Source organism: Lathamus discolor, chromosome 8 (genome assembly GCF_037157495.1).
Source record: "Lathamus discolor isolate bLatDis1 chromosome 8, bLatDis1.hap1, whole genome shotgun sequence".
In the NCBI taxonomy this organism is placed as follows: Eukaryota; Metazoa; Chordata; class Aves; order Psittaciformes; family Psittacidae; genus Lathamus; species Lathamus discolor.
In genome coordinates, this window is record NC_088891.1 from 618,321 (window position 1) to 630,855 (window position 12,535).

At 47.9% G+C, this 12,535-nt stretch overlaps 1 protein-coding gene across 1 annotated transcript in view; it reads left to right on the top strand.

Moving 5' to 3' along the window:
• The window catches only part of MAP1A (microtubule associated protein 1A), a 53,676-nt gene that overhangs the window by 25,193 nt on the left and 15,948 nt on the right, over positions 1 to 12,535 (top strand). The window contains exons 3-4 of the mRNA XM_065688673.1: positions 10,605 to 10,687; positions 11,360 to 11,500. Of these exons, the coding sequence (XP_065544745.1) occupies positions 10,605 to 10,687; positions 11,360 to 11,500 (224 nt within the window). The remainder of the gene's footprint in view (positions 1 to 10,604; positions 10,688 to 11,359; positions 11,501 to 12,535) is intronic.

Below are 12,535 nucleotides of genomic sequence, written 5' to 3' on the forward strand. Positions count from 1 at the left end.
ATGGGAGCATGGAAGAGTCCTGCGCCTGCATGGCTGTGAGGCAGCTGAACAAGTGAGAGGCCCTGAGACAAAAGCGTTAGTGGTGGTGGAGGCCTCTTCTCATCCTTTCTGTTTTCCCGTGTCAGTAAGTTCAGTCCCTGATTCCACTGTGCAAGCTGCAAGAGACCTGGCTGGACTGGGTAGCATTAAGAAGCAGGGGCTTCTGTTATGAAGTGAGACTTCACTGCAAGGCAGCCTGATGGGAGGCAGTGGCTGAGTTGACATCACCAGTACTGAGAGGAGGTGATGTCTCTCCTCTGCTAGAAACCTCCTTGGCTTCTCCCAGATGCCTCTCTTCAGTGCTGAACCAGACAGGGCCTGCATTTGCTAGCAGAAGACGCAGGAGGCCTTGAAGAGCTTAAAAATTCTTTTCTGTATCCCTGTCACTGTACCCCATGCTGTAAATCAAATCCCAGGAATCCAGACAATGCAGAGAATCTATCAAGTGGCAACTAGATCCAAGAGTGTAAAGTCAACACAGCGAAGCAAGAAGTTGGCAGAGGTCAGCTGCTTTTTCTTAGCGGCTGGCAGAATAGAGTTGTCCTGTGCTTTACTACTCCCAAGCACAGAGAGTCCATAGCTGGTTAATATCTGTATCTTAAATGGAGATGACATTCAGCACATCATCTTCAAAACAAGCAGGTGAGAGGGAAGGAAAGCTACTTAGAATGAGATTGCTCTCAGTATGGAATAGGAAGGAGGTTTGAGGAGTCTAAATAGAGAATAAAAATCAGAAGCAGGAGCTTCTTGCCAGAAATTTGCCATCTCCATAGGTGAACGTGAGGAAAATGCAAAATCATTTCCTTATTTGTGGCAGACATCCCTCCCTTGACACAGCTCAGTTCTGTCTGCCACAGGCAACCTCATTACACGTTTCCTGTTGATCAGTTGTCCAAAACAGCCCCCCAGAATAAAAACACCCATCAGAACTAGGGCAAATGATGAGCAGTTCCTCCAAGTCAGTCAGCATTACCCAGAGACTTCAGAACTAGGAGAAATGCACAGTTTTCTTGAATCTGTGCTATGCCCTGGTTGTAAGAACATGTACCCTGTGATGCATCTTCTTATTAAAATTGAGAAATTGGAAGCTGTCCACCTCTGGAACAGGGCATCTGCCTCAATGCCAACAGAAACAGTTTTGTGGGAGCCTCTGTTCAGGAATGGGCAGCAAATCACAGCTGAAGTCCCACTGACAAGGAAAACATGAAACATCCATTTGGTTTCCAAAGGGACCATCTACAGGTGTGCCAGGGGCTGCTGGAATGAGGGCACCAGATAAGAGGTTATCTTGGGGTGTGTTCAGGTTTCCTTTTGTGGGTTTAGCTGGAGACATTTAAGAAGTTACAGCTCCAGATCTTCACAGCTGGAGATAGCACTCACATGGACCAAGAACACAGCTCCGCACAGAGGTGCTATGTGCTGTTTCACAGCAAAGGGGTACAAGGCCAGCTTGAGTCAGTAAAGCTGCTGAAGGGAACAGAATCTCTAGTGACTGGTTCTGCACCTGCCAAACTGGACAGAAGTGCTCATCTTGCCTGTTAATGTAGCTCAGTGGTGGTGTAACTTCCAGTTGAGGGGCATTTAGTGAGCAGTTAGGAACAGTAACTTCTGGAAATAGATACAGCTGTTTCCAGAGTGAGTATCTGTGTCTTCAGTTAATGGCTCTAAAATGGCTGAGCTATCAAATTGCTCTTTAGCATAAAAGTGAGACAGTGTGTGCAGTTAGGAAACAATGAGATGGTTGCTATGGGTGGCACAGTATAGAAAGAGAAGTTGCGTGGGAGAGGAGCTGTAGGTGGCATGAAAATATAACAGGGAGGAGGGAAGATCGGAAGACCCAGACAAATGGTTAGGAGGAGTATCTCCTGGGATGTGGCAAGGGCCCGTGGCCTCCTGTATCTTAAAGAATGTTTCACCTCCTTCTCTTGCCCTGCTGCGGGTTCAGCTTTGTAGTACATGTCCAGGAGGTGGTCTGTCATTCTGCAGAGCCTGTTCTTACGCTGAAGCATTATTAGTTCCCCTGACACGCATTGACAGTGTAGTAAGGTATGAAATATCTCCAGCTAGAGCCACAAAAGGAATCCTGAACATGCTGTCAGACACCTCGACCCTCTGTCCTGACAGACCCAGCAATGACTCTGGAAACCAGCCCTTGTTCACCATGCTGTGCCCTTCCTGCTTCCCACAGCAGCTCTCCACACCACATGCCACTGGTTTTGACTGTAATTAATTATTTGTTGTGCTTTCCCATATTCTTTAAAAGCTGCTGCTCTCTGTTCCTCCCAGAGAGAGTCTTGGACCACAGTGAGTGATTACTGCTGTGTTTTTCTTTTCTCTGAGCTGCCTAGTGTTATTCTCAATTTCACTCTGATTCTACTTCTGTTGAGAAACTTCTTTCCTTCTTGGAGCTGTCCTGCTGATACTGTCTTCTTCCTGTACCTTTTGCACCATGTTGTCCACTTTCAGAGTTCTGCAGCTTTTAAGGATTTTTTATTTCCCTCTGAGCCATTCCAAAATTCATGCCCATTTTGTCCCAGATCATCTACTCTCCTCTTTCCTGATCTTAGCACTTCACAGTTCCTTTTACACTGAGAGAGTTGGGTTATACCAGTGTTTCCTGAAAGCACATCTCTGACCAGTTGTCCTGTTCGTCCTCCTGAAGAGAAGTCAGTAGATGCACTGGTTGGAAAACTCTCCAGCTGGAGCCTTTGGAGGAGTACAGAACATCGCCAGCTGTGCTCTGGCTCACCTAATGCTCTCCACGTGCTCTGTCCTCTTCCACTTGCTCCTCTGTGTGCTGCATTGCCAAGTCAGGTTTGAGGCAATGCCTGTCACCCTTTTCTCCATGTGCAGAGCCACTCATCAGGAAACACTTGAATTCTAAGGAGTTTAGTGCATGTGGTGGTATATTCCCAAGAGGGTGCTCTTCTACCTCTCTACCCAGTTTCAGTCTAACCAAAATATAGTTAATAGTGGTAAGTATACCATGTGTGCCCAGAATTCCCATCATTCTGTGTCTGGCATGTTAACTAAAGCTAAAACCAGTACCTGGAGATTGACCCTTGTTAACAGGCTGAAGTCAATGTGGGTATGTTTTCAGGCCTGCAGTCCCTAGGGGATGCTTTGCTGTGTAGAGATGCTTTAATTACTTTCACTCACTTGGCACACTGCTTAATGGCTTTGTATCCTTTGTAACTGTTCAGTTTCTTCAGATAACATGTGTCTCCTATTGCATGTTCACAGGACTTTATTTCAGTGGTGCTATGCCCTTTGCTAGTATACAGGGATTTTATCTTTGTTTAGCTAAGAGAAAAATCACTAAGGAGATAGATCTTTAGATTTAGTAACTAGTACATACACTTATTTATTTCTGCAGCGTTTAAAGACCTAAAAATATGAAGTATATGAAATAAATCTTTCCTGTAGACTTCTCAGACCATGAGGGGCAGAATACTTGCTGGTGGACCACAAAGCACTTCCTGAAGCCAATTCCTCATCATTCTCAGCTGTTGAATCACACTAGAAAGCTATAACAATAGCACTTTCCTAACAACATTTTAATTACAAGTAGTTGCTCTAGCTGTTGCATGTTGTGAATACAAGCTGGGGGATGAGGCTGTGGGACAGTGCTTTGGGCTGTATTCACCCCTTGAGCTGGCTGTGCTGTGCCCTTTGCTCATCTCGGGAAAAGAGCTGGATGTGCTCAGAATTTCTGGGATTGCTGCGTCACTTCAGGCACCCGAGTCCAGGCACCGGTTTGCACTGCAGCCTCCCACCCAGCATTCAAAAGAGCTCTTAGTCTTTCCTGGGCAGTTTATATCAAGCTCCAGCATCTCCCACACCTGGCGAGACTCCACTCATCTTGTATCTCATCTGGCACAACACTACCATTGCAGACAGCAATAGAGTGGGAAATGTCCTGTTGTTCTAGTAAGCACCTCCAAGCGTGTCCCCTGGGCTATTGGAGATGAGGTCCGAATTGCTGAGCTGGAAGAAACGTGCAGATTTAAGACTGCGCCAAAGCAACGATGCCTCCCTAACCACAGGGTGCTGCCAGTCCATGTGTCTCCTCCTGGGAGAGCTGTGCCTTGCATAAGTAACTAATTATTCCTTAGAGCTGTTGGGAGAAGGAGACACTCACTGTACAGCCTGGTGTTTGGGACACAGATGTGTGAAGATCCCGTTCTCATCTCTGTGCTAGTGGGTGTTTCAACTGTACACAAAAGAGACAAGCTTCAGCTGGAGGGGTTGAGAGTCATCCTGCCCTGTCTCTGGCAGGAAGGGAGTCAGCAGTTACCCATCTCTTAAGAGATTGTGACAACGACCAGGCCACCGTGCCATCTTCTTTTGGGTTCTCTTTCTCTGAGAAGGCTGTGACTGGATATAGGCTGCTAGCTTTCCGCATGGACTGCAAGCGAGGAGCTGCAGGATGCAGTCTCTTGTTTTTCAAGTGCAGAAGTGGTGCTGCAGAATTTGGGACCCAGGTTTTACTTCTTGGTGGTTGGTTTTGTCCCACTGGTGGCTGGTCACTCCGCAGTGCCCAGCGTCCCGAGGAGCAGCTCTCACGTGAGCTCTGCCGGTTTCTTTAGTGCTCCTTCAAGCAGACCAGGGCTGGGATGTAAACAGCATGTTGATCGTAGGCATGAACAGTAATGAACTGGTGTTTGGAACAGTCAAGATGAGTGAAAAATATAATCCCGAAAGCTCAGAGAGCAAAGTGGTCATGGCAAGAGAGAACAAAGAGATTTAAACTGAGCAAGTGCAGTGACCTTTTATCTTCTCATCAAAACATGTACTGAACCCAATGCAGCCGTTGTTGTCTGGAAGAAAAAATAAAACAACCTGGGAGCCTGGAATCCGGCGTATGTACATTGAGTATCCTAAAAAGAATTTTCTCAGAGGGGAAAGAAAAAGTAAAAAAAGAAGAAAATCTTGAATTGCTTCTATCAATAACTTCAGCTGTTATTTTGCTCTAACAAAGATGTTCTGTTGCAATGTGAAAACCTTAATAATTTGCTTTGAAATCAAAACTGTTTTTCAAGGACAGATCATTAGTAAACCCAAATACTGTTGTAGCTAAGATAAGCACTACATCAGCCTTGGAATCTAATTTACAGCCTGTGGAAACTAGTTGGGCCCATGGGTTATCCTCTCTCTGGAGTCAGGGGAGCTGGCCAAGCTGCCTCCCATGTGTCTGGGTGACCTGGTTTGGACGTGGGCTGTAACTTGATGTGTGATGGTGAGTGTCTCCTCATGGAGGAGCTCCCAGGCATGGGGATAGGCTGCTGCCCTTGGCCAGGGCAGAGACTGCTGCTGGTGTGTTCTAGACTTCATGGATCCCCTAAAGGTCAAGCCAGAGTGAGACACGGCCGCTCGCTTTGTGCTGTTTATGGCAGTGGCTGCTACTGCTACTTGCACAGGGCCATGCGCTGCTCGGGTGCTCAGTGCTCTGCCAAGAGAAGGAAATGCCAGTTTTCTTTAGAACTGAATTTGGCCAGAGTCCTTCCTTTCTAGAGCCCACCACAAATGCAGTCGTGTACTGTAGCTCATTCCAGTTTATACTGCTGGTGCTGTGGTTGTCCACAGGTTGCCCACACTTCTGCCCACAGCTATGAAATTGCGTGAGTGTCTCAAGGGTTGATGCGTCCCTCTGAGCTGCTGCAGCAGGTCAGGGCTGCTGCTCCCACAGTAATGCAAGGATGTCCAGGTGCAGAGGAGCTAAGAGCTGATTCTGAGACGTGCGAATGTGTGGATGAGGAGGAGCTGGGTGGTGAACTCGCAGCTGCTGGCTGTGTGCTGGCTGCCAAAGCAGTCTTTGTGTTAATTTGTTTAATTGCTGAGCCTATGTGAGGGCTGGTCCCGCCAGCTGTGCCCTGTCAGGGTGCTCAGGGAGCTGGGTGCCCCTCAGGTGCCGGTGCAGGACACTGCTTCCAGCGAGTGCATCCACTCCTCTCGCTAACAGCACATGGCTTCCGCGGTCTTGTGGAGGGCTGGGTGTGTACTGGGCGGGAGATAGGAGGGTGTATTTGCACAGGTGGGGTGAGAGACAAGACCCTGCTCAGAATTCTGTGCAGGACCTTTCATCTGGCCCTTGTGATCTCTGTCCCAAGGAGCTGTAGCTTGCTGTACTCGGCATAGTCCTGCAGTGTTTGTGCAATAATGCATTGTTTCATTTTCTCTGAATGGACACCATCTGGGGCTGGATCCTTTTTCTCCCATTGGCCCAGAAGAAGCTGCAGTTGGAGTCTTTACAGCCCCGGAATGAAAGTCAGTCACTGTCTTGCCGTTGTGATGGCATTTCAAAATGAAGGAAATGGCAGGCTTTCAGCCTGCACTAATTCATGTCAGTTATGCAGAATTATATGCTCTGAGAACCCACATGCATGGTTTGACTGTCTTTAGAGGTGGTCTTTTCTCAGTGGTCAGAAAGACCATGTTACACAATGCTCAGCTCTTCACTAAAGTGTAGCAAAAGCACCGAACCCTAGAAATGTCTGGGATCTTCTTGTAAGGAGAGTCTCTTCACAAGTGCCACTCTGAAGACATGTACATAATATCATGCTTTGTTCATCACTTGCTCATCCTAATGGTCATAGCAGAACTCAGAGCATTTCAGGGATAGGTGACTGGATATGAGGGAGTAGAGAAACTTTCCTCTTAAAGAACTGATGGAAAAGACCAGAGTTTTTCTGCCTTGGTGGTGAGATGATGGATAGAAACGTTCACTAGAAGCACACAGGCATTGTGATGACTGTGGTAACCAGACTGTGCATTTAGGCACAAAGTGAAGACTTGTATGAAACAAAAAATTCAATGCTAATGAACTTTGCTTGAGCAGTTATTGGGGGAGAGATTTCATTTCATGTAGCAGCTTCTGAGCATGGTTTGAGAAGGCTGAGCAGGATCAGGGATTTGTGTTCAGAATGCACTTAGAAATCTGTGGTCAGAGAGGTGTGTTCAGATATTTGTTCCAGGCAGGTTGAAGACAGAAATTTTGGGGGGGGGCTGAGAAGGATATTCCTTGCACGGGTGAACATAATTAAGGAGTTTTGCCATTTGGATGGTATTTCCATGCATGCATTTTGCTGAGATAGGGCTCTGGTAACGGCAAATATGTGGCAATGACCTGAGCAGTGTGCTCTCGGTCCCTGTGCAGTGTCAGTCACACGGCTACTTGTTTCTGTTGCACGTGGTTTTTGTTTAGTAAGAAGAAGGATGTCCCAGTCTGTGTTTAAATCCTTCGTCTGTGCAGCTGCTTCTGCAGGCCTACGCAGAGGAAGCAGCCAGCAAAGGGCTCCTCAGGCTGGTGAGCAATTGGATTCAAAGGGACTTTGGGATGATGGGTATTCCTGAAGCTGGGCACAGCCCGGTGTTTGCTCTGTCACTTGCAAGGGTGCTGCTGTCACTGGGCTGGCGTAGCAGCTGCTGACCTTGAGCAGGGACTGGGGCACTTACCCCTCACTCAGTTTGCATTTAGCCTGGAGTTTGTGTGGTGCTCTGCTTCATCTTGGAATTAAGTTGAAGAACAGCTTGGGGTTTCAGCACGTGTGAAGTGATTCAGTGTTTCCGGAAATGGGCTGTCTGTATGGCTGTGCTCCTGTATCCTGAGAACCAACTGCTGCAACAGGGAACCTGCCCAACAGCAGATCAGGAGCAAAGCTCGGGTGGGCGGCATTACTGCAGAGTCACTGAATCGTAGGCTGGAAGGGACCTCTTGAGATCGTCCATTCCCACCTGCTCAAGCAGGGTCAGCTAGAGCAGGTTTCCTAGGTCTGCCCAGTTGGATTTTGAGTGTATCCCAGGATGGGTGCTCCTCAGCCTCTCTGTACAACCTATTCCAGTGTTTGACCACCCTCACAGTAGAAAAAAGCCCTAAAAATGTTTTTTTTTTGCATTCAGATGGAATCGCTTGTGTCTTAAGTTGTGCCTTTTGCCTCCTGGCCTGTCACTGGGCACTGCAAAGAAGAGAGTCTGACTTCCTCTTCTCCCTTGCCTCCCATCAAGTGTTCACACATACTGATAGATCCCTCCCCAGGCCATCTCTTTCCCAGCCTAAACAGTCTTGGCTTGCTCAGCCTCGCCTCATGTGAAAATGCTTCTATCCCTTAACCATCTCCACCAGACCCAGTACTTCACCATTCCTACCTCCCATCTGCCGGTAGCTTCTGGGCCCTCAGCTTGAACCCTTCTCTTTCTTTCCAGTGTGAAGGGGGGGCCCTGAGGGGGTGCAAGGCCTGGGCAGAATGCGAACAAGCCACACTTTGTTCACTGCTCTCGGCAGCGGCAGCTCCACTGCTTCTGAGGTCTGAGCCTCTGAAATGGCAAAGAGCAGCAGTGTTTCCATGCGCATTCTCTCTGCGACAGACCCCTTGCCCCGTACAGCTGGCATGATCCTCCAAGCGCTGCCCTGCTGGTCCTGCCTCTGCAGCGCCTTGGTGCTGGGAAGGATGCCCACATCTGGGCACCAGTGCCTGCGCCGTGCCCGGAGCCCTCCTTTCCCATGGCACAAGGAAGAGTCTGCTGGTGCTGGTTGTGCACACCAAGCTGTGTTCTCCAAGTGACGTGGGTATCGACTGCCAAAAAGTCTTGTCTGGGATGTATGGGCAGCAAGGCGGCAGAAGTTGAAGCCTGAGCAATGGCACGGATTTCACGTTGTCCCAGACCTACTGTTGAAAAAAGGGAACAGATCACTTCTGTTGGCAATGCTCTGAGCTGTGTGCGAGTGGAGGTGTTTGGTGTGGGGTGAGCTGTGTGAAAACTGCACGATGCATCAGCAAGCGAGGTACTCCTTGTGTTTGCTGCTGGGATCTGAGCAATGCCTTTACAATTACTGTTACCTCGAGAATGAGTGGGGTTTGTGCTGCTTTTGGCTGCAGCACTCCAGAGCACTTCCTGGGCCCCTCACACTGCTCCCTGTGGGCTTTCAGCGCTACTTTGATCAAGAACCTGGTTCCCAGCCTTTCCCATCCACACACCACATCCCACATCAGGTGGCAGAAATGCCACTGACATCCATGCAGGCATTTCCCTTGCAGAGTGATGCCTCTGCTTCAGTCTGGAGGAGCCATTTTTAGACAAACTGAAGGAACACAAGTTCAGAAAGCTGCTAAAGATGCAGACTATAAATAGTTCAGCTGTGAGCATAGAGCCGCTCTCATTTTGGGTTGAAAGTTGCCTTCTGGGTGTATCTGCCTAGTTGATACTTTATTGCTGGCAGCCAGGGTGAGACATCCCAGTAAATTGAGTTTGATTTAACTCAGTTTATTGTTTATGGAGTTGCATGTGTCTTGAGTTGTGCCTTTTGAGTAATGGCCTTGCTCCATCTTCTTTCTTTTTGTGTCCTTCTGTTGGGTTTCTTTGAAATATCTGTTTGATCGAGCTGGTAGAAGGATTGAGATCTGCCTGGGAATAGAGCTGATGGGAGGTGGTGGAATAAAAAGGGTGGAAACAACAACATTTACAGAGAGCGGCAATTGTCTGGAAGATGAAAGCTAGAAATAGATGTCCATTTTCAGTGACGATCTGTGGCCCTCTGGTCCAGGGCTTAAAGCCTATGAAAGATTTAAACCCTACAAATTATACATTCCAGCAGTTAAGTTCTAAGTGTCTGGCTTTGGAGTGGATGTAATGCCCGGAGACATGGATTTGCAAAGACCAGAACGCAAAAAATCATGCGCTGCTTGCAGTGTGAAGGGAAAAACTGCAGGAAGGTCCCAGACTTCATCCCGCTTCACAGCACTGTTTGCTGTGGGTGCACAACGGCGGCCCTAGTGCTGCCCTTCAGGACAGCAGGCATTGCCACTCTTCTTCCTGATAAATTAACAAAGCCCAGTCTGTATTTTGCCAAATATCCATGCAACGCCTATGCCAAGGTGAGCACACAAACTGCTTTTTTGCACTGCCAGGACCTTGCTTGCTCCTCTTTGGCTTTCTTTTTTGCTTAAATATGTTGAGGGCAGAGTCCTGTCTGGGTGCTGTCTGTGGCTTTCTCAGGGGGAGACGGGAGAATCAGCATTCTTACCCAGTAGGGGTTCCCATAGCAGCGGTTCAGCTCTCGGAGTGCAAGTCTGGATTAAAGAAAAATGCATCAGAAGAGAAAAAAATATTATTGAGAGTGATGAGAGATTGGTTCCTGGTGCTGCACCACTCACTGAAGGGTGAGCCGGCAAGCACCAGCTGGCGCACAGAGCCCTGCGGTGACTAAGGCTTGGCCAACATCCAGAAGTACCTCTCCATGGTAGCTGCAGTGAGGTGAGATGCTCCTGGCTGGAGGAGGTAACTGCGCTCTGCCGGCATTTACGGCACAGCTATGGCAGGGCTGCTGGCACAAGCGCCCAGCTTGGCCTGGCTGGTGCTGTGCATTCAGAACACATTGGAGCTGAGCTGCAAATTGTGCTGATCCAGAACTAGGATTTGTTTTTTCTTCCCTACTGAAAAGAGTTTGATTTGTTCTACGAGACCCGGGTATTGGGTCTAGACTGCAAGTTGGAGCCTTGTAATCAAAGCCATGCACATACTGTCTCATCAGCTTCTCCCATCCTGTTTAATCCTTTGCCTCTTCCCAGGCCAAAGAACCCTCCATCACCGGAGTGATACCCTGGAGACAGTGATCCTGGTAAATCCCAGTGTGGACAGCATCGTGTCTGAGGTAAGGACCAGATGCCAGTGGGTTTTCTACATGTTAGCTCTCTCATGCTTGCTAGACATAGAGGTCACAATCACCACTTTGCACCTTCTGGAGCATTTGAGCATGCTGCTAGCCTGCTGCAAGGTGTGCAGAAGCAGAGAGGTGTTCCGGTCTCGTCAATAAGGTACATGCAGTAACCAGGATTCTGTGGCAGAATTTACCATTAGACAAAGAAAGACATGAGAGCACACAGTTTCTTATGTGGTAGTCGTTTAAGAACGAGCTGCTTCCTGGAAGCATTAGTGCCTTGGCATTCCCTGATTTTAAGGATTTCTTGGGAGCTTGTAGAGTTTCCAAGCAAACAAGGTGGAGTGGCTTCTGGGCCTTGAGCATTTTAGTTTGATGAGAGTCTAAATGTGGTGCCCTTTTGCATGGCAGTGTAACACCAAACATCTCGCGCTGGCCTACTCTCTCAGTGTGAATTACGATGTGACATATGATGTGGAGCTGTGCTGGGCAGACAGTAGCAGTGTCTTCCCTCTTCAATAACCTGCTCTCTTGTATGTGGAAAACTTTTTTTTGGCTATTCGTGAATCACACGTAAGTATCGTTTGTCCATGTGATTGGGTTTCTGGGTTCTGATGAGGAATACAGATAACTTTTTGGCTGCAACACTTTGTCTCATGGTAACAGGTCCGCTCATTGGTGTGTGATTCATCAGCCCACAAATTACTGATCTTCTGTGGTCAGAGCTCAGATCAGGAAGGAGACTTGATCCTGCAGACAGGGACCTTCACTTACCAGAAGTTTGCGGAGATACTGTCAGACCCAGAGGTGAGTGTGAGCAGTAAGCCAGCACATCCCCTCCTGTTCGCACAGTGCAGGACAGAGCAATGCAGCCTCTGCTGCTCCTTCAGGTGGCTAATCTGCTGAGGGATGGGCTTGAAACCCAGTGAAAATTTGCACTCCATAAATGATTGATGCTATGGCCTTGGGCATCTTGCTTGAACTCCCTGGCTTAAGTTTGCTAAGGTGGCAGCATGGGTGGTTCCACCTTTAAGTGCCTATCTTGAAATAACCTTCCAGAGTTCCTCTGCAGAGGGCAGACACTCAACATTTCTTGCAGCAGGTCTTAAAACATCTGTGGGAAGCTTCCAAAAAACATTAATCAGAGGCCATCGCTGCCCTAGTAAATGTGGCTATTTCTCTTCATTTCACAGTCAGTTCAGCAAGCATAAGCTGTTCACAAGGCCCGGAGTGTTCATTGCGGGTGTCTGAAGATGATGAGGGGATTACTAAATGCTGATTAAGTAACTACATGATGATTAGACGACTGCAAATGCTGTTATTTAATCACAGAATTGCAGAGTCATTCAGGTTGGAAGGATACTTGAGAAGCCTGTAGCCCAGCCTCCTGCATAGAGCAGGGTCAGCACTGAATTTAGACAAGATTGCTCAGGGCTTTGTCCAGTGGGGTCTTGAAAACCTTAAGAGACATTTCTGAACCTCTGCTCTGATGCCGATGACCTTAGCTAGGTGTGCTATAGCTTTCCTCGGAGGCTTTAAACTCTCTTTCTGCCGGCACTCATTGCTGATACAGGTATGCTGCTTCAGTTTTTGATAAGCCTGACTTCACTGATCACTGTGTGCCAGATGTTTAGAATGTCTCTGATTGAATGCACAGTTGCTGCAGGAATGGCTGGGTGATATTTTGACAAGTGGTAATCATTGGTGCTGTAATTAAATCAGAAAATCTGCCCACCTTCGTTTATTTTAGGCTGATCTCATTCATTTCTGGTACCTGTTTGGATGCTAACTAGTAAATTAAGGGCAGACTAAGAATGAGAACACAGTATAAAGCAGTGTAGT